The following is a 12,168-nucleotide window of genomic DNA, read 5'->3' as shown; positions in this document are numbered from 1 at the left end:
TGAGCTGAAGACAGAGGCTTAACCTGCTGAGCCACCCAGGCGCCCTGTGGGCAACTTTTTAAAAAGTTTATGTATTGGGACATCTGGGTGGCTCAGTCGGTTAAGCGTCTGCCTTCCGCTCAGGTCATGATCCCAGGGTCCTGGAATCGAGTCCTGCATGGGGCTCCTTGCTCAGTACCATCAGGTACTACTATGTACTAGGCACTGGGTATACAGATCCCATCTAAGGAGGTGGAAAACCACCCGCCCACCAAACACACTGGATGTAAACAGAAAAAGAATTATAAATAGTGATCAGGACTGATCAGAAAATAAAGAAGGTGCCTAAAAAGAAGGCCTCTAGGAGGAGATGATTTCAGCAGACAGGGGAATGATGAACTAGGGAAGTTCAAGGTCAGACTCTGGGCAGGCACTAGGAAGCTCTTGCAGCTGCAGCACGGGGGAGGGGGTGTGTGTGGAACAGAAAGCTCCCAAATCAGGTTGGGGAAGGCCCTGGTATGGAGCTGATTTCAATCTAAGCCCCGGAAAGCTTTGAGGGTTTAAGGGAACTGACTGATCTGGTATTGCCTTAGGATCACTCTGGCTGCCCTGTGCGAAAGGACACCTCTCCGGAGTCACCTCGGAGTTGGTGCAGGGAGCGCGGGGCCATGCGGGGGCGCCCTGGAGTCAGGCCCAGCGGATCCCCCCCGCCCCCCTCCACCCCCGGTCGCGCGAACCTGGGGAGGCGGGTCAGGAATCCCCATACGAATAAGGAGTCATTGGGGCGCTTGTTTTTATTGCTGCACTGAGAGCCTTAAACACGCGCGCTCCGGGGAACAATGTGACTTTTTTCTTTCCCCCTTTCAGAGGACCTGGGCTCCCACGCTGGCATCTCGGACGCTACGCCTTCTGTGCCTTAGTCTGCCCACCTGTTAGAACTTCGGGCCAGCCCCGGGTGACGTCCCGGGCCTCCGATCGCGCACCTCCGGCAAGCCGAGAGGATGGCACGGTCCGGGCTGAGGCAGCCTCGGGCGGCACACGGGGTTGACTGCCCCGCCCTGGGAAATTGAGGCACGGTGGGGCGAGGAGCACGGGCCCCCGAGACTCCCGCAAACTCCAAGTGTCACGTCGCGTACCCCGCAGGCTGCCCCGGCCGCCTGCCAGCGGTCTCCGCGCGGAGGCCACCTCCCCAACCCCCACCCCGCCCAGCGCGGCCAGAGGCGGGGCCCGACCCGTGCGCGGGAGCGGGGCCCGGGTCGCCGGGGGCCGCGGTGACAGGGGCAGCCCCCGCGCGATGCCTGCTGGCCGGCGCTAACGTCGCCCCCGAGTCCCCCAGCCCGGCCGGGGTGCGGGCGTTGGGGCCACGCGGCGAGGCGCAGGCCCGCCCCGGGGCGCCCGCCCGCCGCCGCCGCCGACCCCGCCCCTCGGCCGCTTCCCCCGCCTCCGCCTCCTCGAGGCCCGGGACGTGCCCGGCCGGCCACCGAGGCGCGGGGACTGCGTCCGGCGCGCTCACTTCCGCGTCCCGCCGTCCTCCGGCCCGCGCGCGCCGGGCCGCCGCCGCCGCCATCGGACAATAGGCCGCCCGCCGCGCCTGCAGCGGACTTCCTGCCCGGCCCGGGCCGGCCCGTGCGCCGCTCTCCGCGTCCCTCTCCGCTCCCGCCCCGGAGCCGCGAGCACCCAGCGCCCGGGACGAGCCCGCGCCTCCCGCCGCCCGCCTCTCTGCTGCGGCCGGTCCCGCGGCCTCCGCCTTCTCCGCCCCGCGGGCGGCACCCCGACCCCGTCCAGCGGCTGCTCGCGTCGTCGGTTTCCGAGTTCGATTGCTTACGGAGCAGATTTTTTTTTTTTCCCTTATTTTTCCTTTTACGATTTGAAAAAGAGAAGAGAACGCACAGCAGGCTGGGACGGGGAAGCGCCACCAGCTGCCCCCACGTGGACACCAATGAGGGAAAGGGGAGTTGGAAGCAAACTCAGTCCAGCTGGCCTTGAGGCTTCAACTTCTGCCGGACTCTGAGGCCTGGGGTCATGACTCTCACGCCGCGCAGGTGGAAGGCTTTACCTGTCCTGGGCTGGACTTGAGCCCCTGCCGGCCTTCAGCAACCAACCCCCTACCCCCCTCCACCACACACACCGGACACCTGCGCTGGGCTCTGATACCCATCTGCGACATGGATAAGTATGGGGACCTGGGCCTGGAGGCCAGTAAATTCATCGAGGACCTGAACATGTACGAGGCCTCCAAGGATGGACTCTTCCGAGTGGACAAGGGGGCAGGCAACAACCCTGAGTTTGAGGAAACGCGCCGGGTGTTTGCCACCAAAATGGCCAAGATCCACCTCCAGCAGCAGCAACAGCTCTTGCAGGAGGAGACCCTGCCCAGGGGGAGCCGGGGCCCGGTCAACGGTGGGGCCCCCCTGGGCCCACAGGCCCGCCGGGACGCTGGTGTGGGCAGCAAGCTGACCGTGGATGGTGCTGCCAAGCCCCCTCTCGCTGCCTCCACGGTGGGTCCTGGGACAGCCCCCTCTGTTGCCCCTGGGCAGCCCTCATACCCACCCCAGGAGCAGAGGGCCAGGACATACGCCCGCAGCGCAAGTCACGGCAGCCAGGACTGCGGCTCCAAGGACAGCCTAGCAGGCTGGGAGATGTCTGGCTTCCGCCCACTGGGCTCCTGCGAGGACCCTTCCTGCCTCACCCACGGAGACTATTATGACAACCTCTCCTTGGCAAGCCCAAAGTGGGCTGATGAACCCCGAGTGTCCCCTGGCATCAGGCCGGGCGCAGGGAGTGGGTGGCCTGGCACCCCAGGGACGGACGCACCACTGCCCAAACCCTCCAGGGACCATCCCCTGTACCAGCCTCAGCTGTCCCTGAGCTCCAGCAGGTCATTTGAGAGCAGCCAGGATGGCGGTGGTGGCCGAGGTGATGAGAAGCCGGCTGGGCTTTGGACTACCTCCTCCTCCCCGAGGGTGAGCCCTGGACTTTCTTCCCCAGGTCCGGAGAATGGGGCCATGGTAGGGCCCCCTCCGCCCAGGACCTCCTCTTTCTTAGCCCCCTTGGCCCAGAGCTGCCCCAGCCAAGGAGCTCTTCCAAGAACAAACTCGGGGGTAGGCAGCGAGGTTTCAGGCCCAATGCCCAAAGCCACGGTGGACCCTCAAGTGTGGTTCCAAGACGGACCCAAATCCTACCTTTCTAGTTCTGCCTCATTATCCTCACCAGCCAGCGTGGACAGTATGCCGTCGGGTGCGGCCCCTGGGCTGGGTCCCAAGCCAGTCTGCACAGACCCTGGCGTTGGTCCCAAGCTCAGCCCCACCAGCCTTGTCCACCCAGTGATGTCCACCCCGCCCGAGTTATCTTGTAAGGAAGGTCCCCCTGGCTGGTCGTCGGATGGCAGCCTGGGGCCTGCGCTCCCGGAGAGCCCCAGCCCCCCCAGGGTGAGACTGCCCTGCCAGACTCTCGTCCCAGGCCCCGAGCTCGGGCCCTCTGCTGCAGAATTGAAATTAGAAGCCCTAACCCAACGTCTGGAGCGAGAAATGGACGCGCACCCGAAGGCCGATTACTTTGGTGAGTGAGAGATGCGTGGCGTTGCCCACCACGGTTGACGGGTGACGAGTCCCTGCGTTTTGGGAGGTGCTCCCTCCCCATCAGGGATGCTGCAGCTGCCCTTCAGTGCCACGCCTTTTTTTTTTTTTTTTTTAAATGTGCGGTTTCCTCTTTTGGCTGCTGCTTCAGATTCAGAAACTTGAAAGCATCCCTGAGTAGAAAGAGGATCTTGCAGCTGGGGGTTACCCACGTGCAGGGGGGTAGCGGGGCAGGATGGCTCGTGACGGCTCTCCAAAAAGGGAAATGCTGTGCCTTCGGGTTTCAAGGGTTTCGGGTGTGCCCCAGAGCCTCTCGCGGGGACGGGCTTGTGCAGGAACTTGAATGGGAACAGCTTCTGGGGTCCAGGCACCCCTCTGGGTTCCATCCACTGGCGGCTGGGCCGGGTGGGTCTGGCTATTTGAGGACCCATGGTTGGGCAGGGGTGTGTGTGTGTGTGTGTGTGTGTCTGGAGGTCCTGTGTGCCGTTGCAAGACTAACGTGGAAGGCTTTGCTCTCGAGCAATAGTGGTTCTCAAAGTGTAATCTCGAGACCAGCAGCGTCCCTTCACCCGGGAACTGGTTAGAAAGCAAATGATGTGTTGACTCCCTGGAAAATTTGAGACCTGTGGACCAGGTGTCTCCGAACAACTCAGCCCCCAGCCTGGGTTCCAGCCCACAGCCAGGTGACACACACAGCCCCGGCACCTGGTGGGTTGGAAGGGGCTTCCTTGCTGGTTTTACTCACAGTTTCGGGGTCTTGTTTTAGTCTTTTTCAAACCTCGAACTGTTGGCAGCTGCTAGCTTCAGCTTTTTCTTTTGCCCTGTCCGGGTTTGGAAACTGCGAGAAAGCGGTTCTCTTTTTTTTTTTTTTTTAAAGATTTTATTTATTTATTTGACAGAGAGAGATCACAGTAGACAGAGGGGCAGGCAGAGAGAGAGAGAGGGAAGCAGGCTCCCCGCTGAGCAGAGAGCCTGATGCGGGACTCGATCCCAGGCCCCTGAGATCATGACCTGAGCCGAAGGCAGCGGCTTAACCCACTGAGCCACCCAGGCGCCCCGAAAGCGGTTCTCTTGTTCTATGGAGTCACGATGTCGTGGTCTCATAGGAGAATGAACTAGAAAGCCTATTTTTAGCAGAGTCTGAGGGTTTTTGTCTCCCCCCCCATTTTTGAACTCTGGAGAATTGGGGACACGATCTCCCCACTCTGAGTCCTGAGGCCCTTGGGAAGCTGAGTCTCAGGAGGGTGTCTGGGCCCCCCGGAGGAGGGCAGAGCTGGGGAAGGCCTTACAGCTGTCAGTTCTCTGTGAATGGCTGTGGCCTGAGGGGCTAGGAGGGACGGGGTCCTGGGTGAGCATGGCCACACGGTGGTCTGTATCCTCCCGAAGCCTCATGGGACCAGCTCTCACGGCACAAAGGGCGCTCGGAGGTTGGGGTGACTTCGTTGGCTTATGTTTCCAAGCATACAGCACCGTCTGGCTGCTCTCTGTCTCTTTCCCTTTGCAGATGTCCTCCTTGGTGAATAACGCTTACTGGAAATATCGTGACTTTTAACTGCAAACTGGTGCTTAATTTTTAATTCTGGGCTGATTAAACAACAAAATAGCTGTTTTCCTCTGTCCGGGAGGCAGGCTCACACAGGGGATGGGGCGGAGGTGTTTGCTAACACCAGTCATTCAACATGTGTTTATTGAGCACCTGCCTTGGGCTCTGTGGCCTTTTGAAGGCCTTGGCACACACAGAGAACAGGACAGACAGGGCAGTGGAAGGAGACAGCAGGTGGACCAGATAAATAATCAAGTCCTGGGGAGAGATACAGGTGGAGGAGGGGGTGGAGCCTCTGGGCGGGTGTTGGCAGAGAGGTTTCGGGTTTTAAGTCAGGGGGTCAGGGAGCGCCCCATCAGGAAGGTGGCATTGGAGGAAAAGCCTGGAGGAGGCAGCATCTGCCCTGGGGAAGGGCGTTCTGGGTGGGCAGACAGCAGGGGCAAAGGCCCTGGGGCCGGTCTGCGCCTGGTCCCACGCTGGGCAATTACCTTCTACCATTTAATTTACTAGTTGCAACAACCCTGGGAAGCAGGTTCTGTCATGAGGCCCGTTTCACCGACTAGGACGATAAAGCCTGGGGAAGTCAAATCACTTAACCGAGGCCTCCCAGGTGGTGGTGCTGGGCGTAGCTGTGGATTCGAGCCCCCCAGTTCAGACACTGTGCCCATGCCCCTAACCAGCATCGCCACGCTGCCTCCCAAGCACAGATGCAGAAAGTTGTTTCGTGTCTGTATTTATTTATTTTTGCGGATTTGGTTTTTATTTTTAATTGAGATGAACATCCCACACCACACAATGAGTCATTTTAAAGTAAACAATTCAGCCCCATTTAGTACATTCAGTGTTTTACAAACACCAACTCTAATAGTCTCAAAACATTTTTGTCACCCCAAAAGGAAACCCCATACCCATAAAAAACAGTTGCTCCCCATTCTCCCTCCCTCTGGAAGCCTCTGGAAACCACCCATATGTGCTCTGTCTATGGATTTACCCAGTCTGGGTAGATCATGTAAATGGAGTCATATTTTATTTTTTGCCTACACATGACCTTCGTGTATAGAAAACTCCAAAGACCGCACACATACACACACACACACACACAAAACCTGCACAGTGAACAGTGAGTGTCCTTCCCGAAGCCTGGGCTCCTAGTCCAGTGCCCCGGGTGTAATGAATATACGTATGTGTGTGTATGTGTGTGTGTGTGAGTCTCCGCGCTCCATGCCATCCACCTGCTCTTTGCCTCTGCCATGGAACGGGGTATCTGGGCCACTGCTGCATGTCTGTGTGTGTTGAGCAGATTCAGTGTGACCGCTGCGTGGCTGTGCCCTGGGTCACGGAAGCAGCGGTCACGGTAGCCCTTGAGAAGGGCCTGTCCGCAGGGTGCAAGCCCAGCTGTGGGGGGGGGGGGTGGGGCCCGGCTTGCTGCCCTTTCTAGTTGCTCTCTGCAGAGTTGGTCCGGGGCCCGCGCTGCCCGGCACACAGGAGAGGACCTGCCTCGCACCTGCTTTGGTGGCCGAGCCTCTGTCCGCTCTTCCGTGGCTGGCCGTGTGGCCGAGGAGGAAGTCTGTCATCGGAGCCTCTGGTGGTCAGTTCTTGGCCTCACCCTGCCGGGGACCTCCTGTTTCTAGGTCTCCCCCCTACCCATCTGTGGTGCGAAGCGTCCGGTCCTGCTGAGGGGCTCCCCACACGGAGGCTTTCCCTTCCCTAGATCTGGTGTCCTTTGAAAGACCGTGTCTGCCCAACACCCTGCATTTCTTGAATTAGGAGGAGATTTTACTTCCAAACAGAAGAGTATCTATGGCTACGGGGCTCTTGCCTTCGAGAGGCAGGGTAAGGTAACCATGACCATCAGGGTTGACATAGGTCTAGCCGGGAGCCAAGCAAAGGCGATGTTTGGGCTGGTTACATGGGCCCCTTCCTGGGGCGAACGGAGGTGTCCCTGTCGGTGTTTCCACTGTGGGAAGAGCTCCTGGATCCCTGCTCTTGCCTTTGAGGACCCTTAGGTCTGAAGACACCTCAGTTTCCAGTAACTGACTTGCTTGTCTTCAAGGATGCTTCTGGCACTTTCTTGGCTGTCTTTGTGGGGTTGGTACCATGTGGTCCCAGGGGCTCCTTCTCCCCCCACCTCCCTTTTCTTCGCCGTTCCTCCTCTGTGGCCTCTTTGTGTCTTTGTGCCCGTGAGGAAAGAGGGCAGGACAGATTCTGGATGCTGCTTGGTGAGTGTTGCTGGTTTGCCCAGTGCCGTGCGGCTCCTGCTTTAACACCACTGTTTACGCTGCAGAGGAAGGGAAGAGGTCGCTATGCTTTTGTTGACTCTTTCCTGGCCTCTTCCTCCACTGCATCCACTGTCTTCCTCACACGGGTTCTCGCCTCCCTTCCGAAGGAAAAAGGATACAAAGAAGCCACCTGTGATGGTCTGGGTTTCCCGGGAAGCAGACTCAGACAGTGGAGCGTGCAGGGGTCTCCCGAGGGGGAGCCCTGGGGAGGAGGGGAAGGACACGGGCAGAAGAGGGCTCTAGCCGCAGTGCAGGCCTCATGGGCCTGGGCCCACCCCGCAGGGAGCACAGAGCTGCAGAAGCCCTTCAGAAGCGTCCCGAGTTCGGGGGAGCTATCCGGGCCTTCACGCTCCCCCTCGGTTGGTCATTAGGCGTGGGCCGCCCTGGCCTCGACCTTGGCCGAGGTAGCCCTGTGCAGCTGGGGCAGAGCCCGAGGGAAGGACGGGAGAGGCCACCACCTCAAAGTGGCCGCCACAGCCCCCGCCCCCCTCCCATCCTCAGGCAGATAAGACCCCTTTGGCAATGACCTTTGGGCTCCGTGACCGATCCTGGCCACTGTCTGTCTAGGGCCTGTGGCGCACTAGGCTTTGGGGATGTGGCCTGCGTTACCCTTCACAGTCAGATGCCAGTACTCTGTTCCCGGTGGAGAAACTGAGGCCCATGACTTGCTCAAGACCACACGGGCGTGAGTAGTGGTGTATCACACCAGGTGGCCTCTGACGCCTCCCACAGGGGCCCTGCTGGCCTGTTGCTCTGTTTGTCCCTCCGGTTTCACTGTGCTCGCAGCCGCCATGGGGGCGTCGTGGGCTGTGAGCCTGGAGGACCTGTGCCTTCCCTCCGGGCTGTGGGCCTGGGGATCCGTCACTGCTAACGGCCCCCCAGGAGGGCACCAGGCCCTGTGCCTGGAGTGGAGGCAGCTCTGCCGGATGTAGTCAGGCATCAGGGGTGGAGAGGCCAGAAGAGGTTGGCTGGGGGGGTCTCCCTCACCCAGCGAGTGGGCGGGCGGGCTGCTCCCCACCCTGCACAGGGAGAAGAGGCTGCCTCTGTCCTTAGTTTTCCTGTTTCCCGTGGGCCTTCCGCTTGCAGCCGCAGACCCGCCTATGCTTGGGAGCCAGTAAACAGGTGTGACTCCGCCCGGGAACGGCCCCGCCCCTCCTGGGGGCCAGGGAGCCCGTCGCACTTGATGTCATATGACTAGAAGCCACGAGGTTCGTACGCCGCCATCCAGACCAGGACTGTGTAAATGTCCTAGCTGCTCCTTTCCAGCAGACAGTCTCGCAAACCTCGGGCAGCACGCGGATTGTCCTAATGCCCTTTGAAGCACGCCCTGTCTGACTTCATGAGCAGCAGATGCTTGAAGTGTGGGGCTTACCTCTAGCCCCGGATGAAAAATTGGGGGTGGTTCCAGAGCGCTGTTCCTGGCAATCCTGTAATAGGGTAGCCCCCCCCCCCCAGAATTCCAGGACAGGAGGCCTGCATGTACCCTAGAGGTCCCTGTGACACCCCCCTACCCCCGCTAAATATCAGGCATTTCAGTAAAGCCAAACCAGGGGCTGAAGTAGAAGAGAAGTTACCAGAACCGTCTGGCTCAGGACCAAGCGTGGTTCCCTGGGCACTTAGATTCCTTCCAGAGACTCCGGGCCACAGTGTGGACCTACCTGAAGCCCGGCTTTCATTGCCGTGGAAGTGAATTTCTGAGCCTCTGGTAACTCTTGTAAATGCCACCTGAAACCCTGGTTCTGCCTGTCCAGCCCGGCAGTCCTGGGACAGAGAGACACCCCTGGTCCTTTAGAAATCGCCTTCTCAAAATCAGGAAGGCATATCGTGTTTAGCTTTCTAGGAAGGCACAGGATACGCCTATCATAGGTGCCCGCAACGTGAACGTGCCCGTGTCACCAGATGGAGCCACAGAACGTGTCTGGCGGTGACCCCGCGCTTCCCTCCCCGTGGCCAGGGAGCCACGCTGAGCTCACGGCCCCCCGCCCCTCCCCCGTCACACCAGCCTCCCTGCTGGGGCCCAGCTCCTGGAACTGCCCCCCACCCTCCGCCCACCTCCCCAGGCTCCTTGTCTTTGCCCTTCCCCAGCCGGCGTCCTTCTGGCCCACCTAGAGGTGCCTGCCCCTGCGACCCCACACCAGGAAAGGGGGGTTCTCCAGCTGGAGCCCTGACGTCAGGTTCCCGCGGCGTCGGCCAGGACGCGTCTCGCTGTCTCTCTGCCGTCCTCCCTCCTCGGGACGGTATGTTTCTGCTCTATTCCTCTGTGACCAGGAAAGAATGCCTTGTTTTTTCTATTAATAATCCACAGCGTGAAGCTGACCTTCTGACAGGACAGTTTCTTGCCAGAGGGTTAAAAACAAACATATTTCTTTACATCTTTTTTTTTTTGAAAGATGTATTTATTTATATTTTAGAGAGAGAGAGAGAGAACGAGAAAGCAAGAGTAAGAACATGACCGGGAGGGACAGAGGGAGAGAGAGAGAGAATCCCAAGCTGACTCCCCGCTGAGCACGGAGCCCCACGCAGGGCTCGATCCCACGACCCCGAGCTCATGACCTGAGCCGAAACCAAGAATTGGAGGCTTAACTGACTGAGCCACCCCAGTGCCCCTTCTTTATGTCTTTTGACTTATGACTGCCACCTGGGACACGAGGAAACCAGGTGTTCTGGGCCTGATCCCACCAGGAGGCCCAGGCATGGCGGTGGGCAAGCTGTTCTTCCTCTTGAGGGCTTGTCCCGGCCCCAAGCGCTGTGTCTGTGGCTCTGGGCCCCATCAGAGGCCTGGCTGTTAGCTGATTGAGTAACCCAGGGATGGGGGAGCATCCATGCCAGTAGCGGTGAGAGCCTGGAAAGGCGGCGGGGGCCGGACGGCCTGGCCTTCCCTCCCTCTCCCAGACGTCTACGAAGCCCAAGTTTGTATTTTAGTTATGGTTACGTTGTCTGTTGCAAACGGTCATCATTTGGACTTTAGGTATCTGGAAAATACATACCGTTAAACCAAGAGCCATGAATCACTGACGTGCTACCATCCTGAGGACAATCAGTGTGGTGGTTTTCTGCAGGAAGTTTCCAGAGCAGAGCCAGAGCCCGCTGTGACTCAGGATGCGTCATGCGTGTGTTCGTGGCTCTTTGGCCAGACGTAGAAGCATCGCCTCAGCTGGAGGTCACCCACGGGGCTCTGCAGAGTGTGTCTAAGGAAAGCAGGATGAGGAAAGGAGAGATCTCTAGGAAAGCATCACATGCAGGGTATTACGTCTGTCACCCACCCTGGAGGCCTTTTGGAGGCTCTCGTTCTAATGAAACGTGGGGTCAAGTTGGGGGGACAGTGGGTAGCACTGGCCGCAGGGCTTGCTGGCCTTGTTTTCCCTGGTACGCCCCAGGCTTCCTCCATGGACTCCTGTGATGGCCTTGGTGGTGCTGGGTCCGTGGACGCTGGACAGTGGCCTCAGGGCGTGGCCCCATCAGGGTCCCACGCAGCAGGTGCTCAGAGGATGTCTGTTGGAGGAATGGAGGGGTTTCCGTTGGGACTTGAACGGAGACGGGAAAGGGATTTGTAGCTGCGGTTATGGCTCTGAGACAGTTGTGCTAAATTGTGTCGCTGTGCACTAGCCACTTTTCTAATCATCGCACACCATTGGCTCATTCAGTCCTTCCAATAAGCCCATTATGCTAGGTCCATTTCATAGGCGGGCCAACCGAGGTACACAGAAGTTAAGTAACCTGCTGAACACATTAATCAAGGAGCTTGGCTGAGTCTGAGGTCTTGACGACACTGTGGCGCTGCCTGCCCGCTCCTGGGAATGCAACGGCTTTCTGATAAGGAGAACTTTCGAGGGGAAATGCAGCCCTGAGTCGGTCAGGGCTGAGGTCTTCCCCGTTCTGTGGTGGAGGGAGGCAGGGCATGGAGTGGCGCCTGGGCTGGCTGGAGGAGCTGTGCCCACACCAGCCCCTCCCTGCCAGCCCGAGATGGAACCACGAGGCTTAGAAGGACACCGAGGCCACGCAATGACCTTGACTGCCCACGACCCCTGGGACCCGCTGACTTGTGTTTCTCTGTGAGGTGTCAGGACCAGCAGGTCTTGCTTTCGGGGAGCGCACGACACCCCCGAGTGTTGTGGGCAAGGGTAGGGGTGTGCCGGGATGCCTCGGTCTGAGGATCAGTGTCAACCCTGGGACTGTGCAGGATGCTTAGAACCAAACATGGGACGAAACGACGCTTAGAGTCCATCCGGCCAAGCGAACAGAAACCTTACCCGACAACAAAACAGGCCTCCAGAATTCCCAGGGCGCGTCAATGGCAGGATAGTACTTGCCAGCAAATATTTATATCGGCTCCAGGTTTTGTTTTTCATTTGTCCCCTCCCAGGGAAACCAGCTGGACACAGAACATCAGGGTCACGTTGGAAGGCTGGAGACTTTCTGCTGGAGTGTCTCAAAGGGAATACTTCAGGGTCGACGGCCAGGCTATTTTTAAGTTTTGAGAGCCACGAGTTGAGACTTGGCCAAGTTCCTTCCTCCTCTTTCTTGGTCTGTGACTCAACTCTGCGTGTCCCAGGAGAGCAAGGACTGGTTACTCCTGGTTACTGGAAGTCAGTTGGGAGCCTGTCAGGGACCTCAGTCCTTTCTCCCCCACACATGCATTTGCAGTCTATAGAAAGTTCTGGAAGCCTGCTCTGAGGCCATCCGTTGCTGGAGAGGAGGGGCCTTGAGTTCAGTGTGTACCTGCCCTTCGGCTGACCCTGGTAATTTGAGGACGAGTGGACAGGGCACTCCTCGTACAAGGAGGGCCCCGAGT

At 59.1% G+C, this 12,168-nt stretch overlaps 1 protein-coding gene across 1 annotated transcript in view; it reads left to right on the top strand.

Moving 5' to 3' along the window:
- Nucleotides 1-2,144: 2,144 nt before the first annotated feature.
- The window catches only part of LIMD1 (LIM domain containing 1), a gene marked incomplete at its 5' end in the record, with an annotated part of 60,474 nt that continues 50,450 nt past the window's right edge, over nt 2,145-12,168 (top strand). Inside the window, one exon of the mRNA XM_080803544.1 lies at nt 2,145-3,537. Coding sequence (XP_080659670.1) covers nt 2,145-3,537 — 1,393 coding nt within the window. The remainder of the gene's footprint in view (nt 3,538-12,168) is intronic.

This window comes from Martes martes (genome assembly GCF_963455335.1).
Source record: "Martes martes genome assembly, chromosome: 1".
Taxonomy (NCBI): domain Eukaryota; kingdom Metazoa; phylum Chordata; class Mammalia; order Carnivora; family Mustelidae; genus Martes; species Martes martes.
Note: the sequence above shows the minus strand (reverse complement) of the source record. Positions and strands in the feature narration are given on the sequence as shown.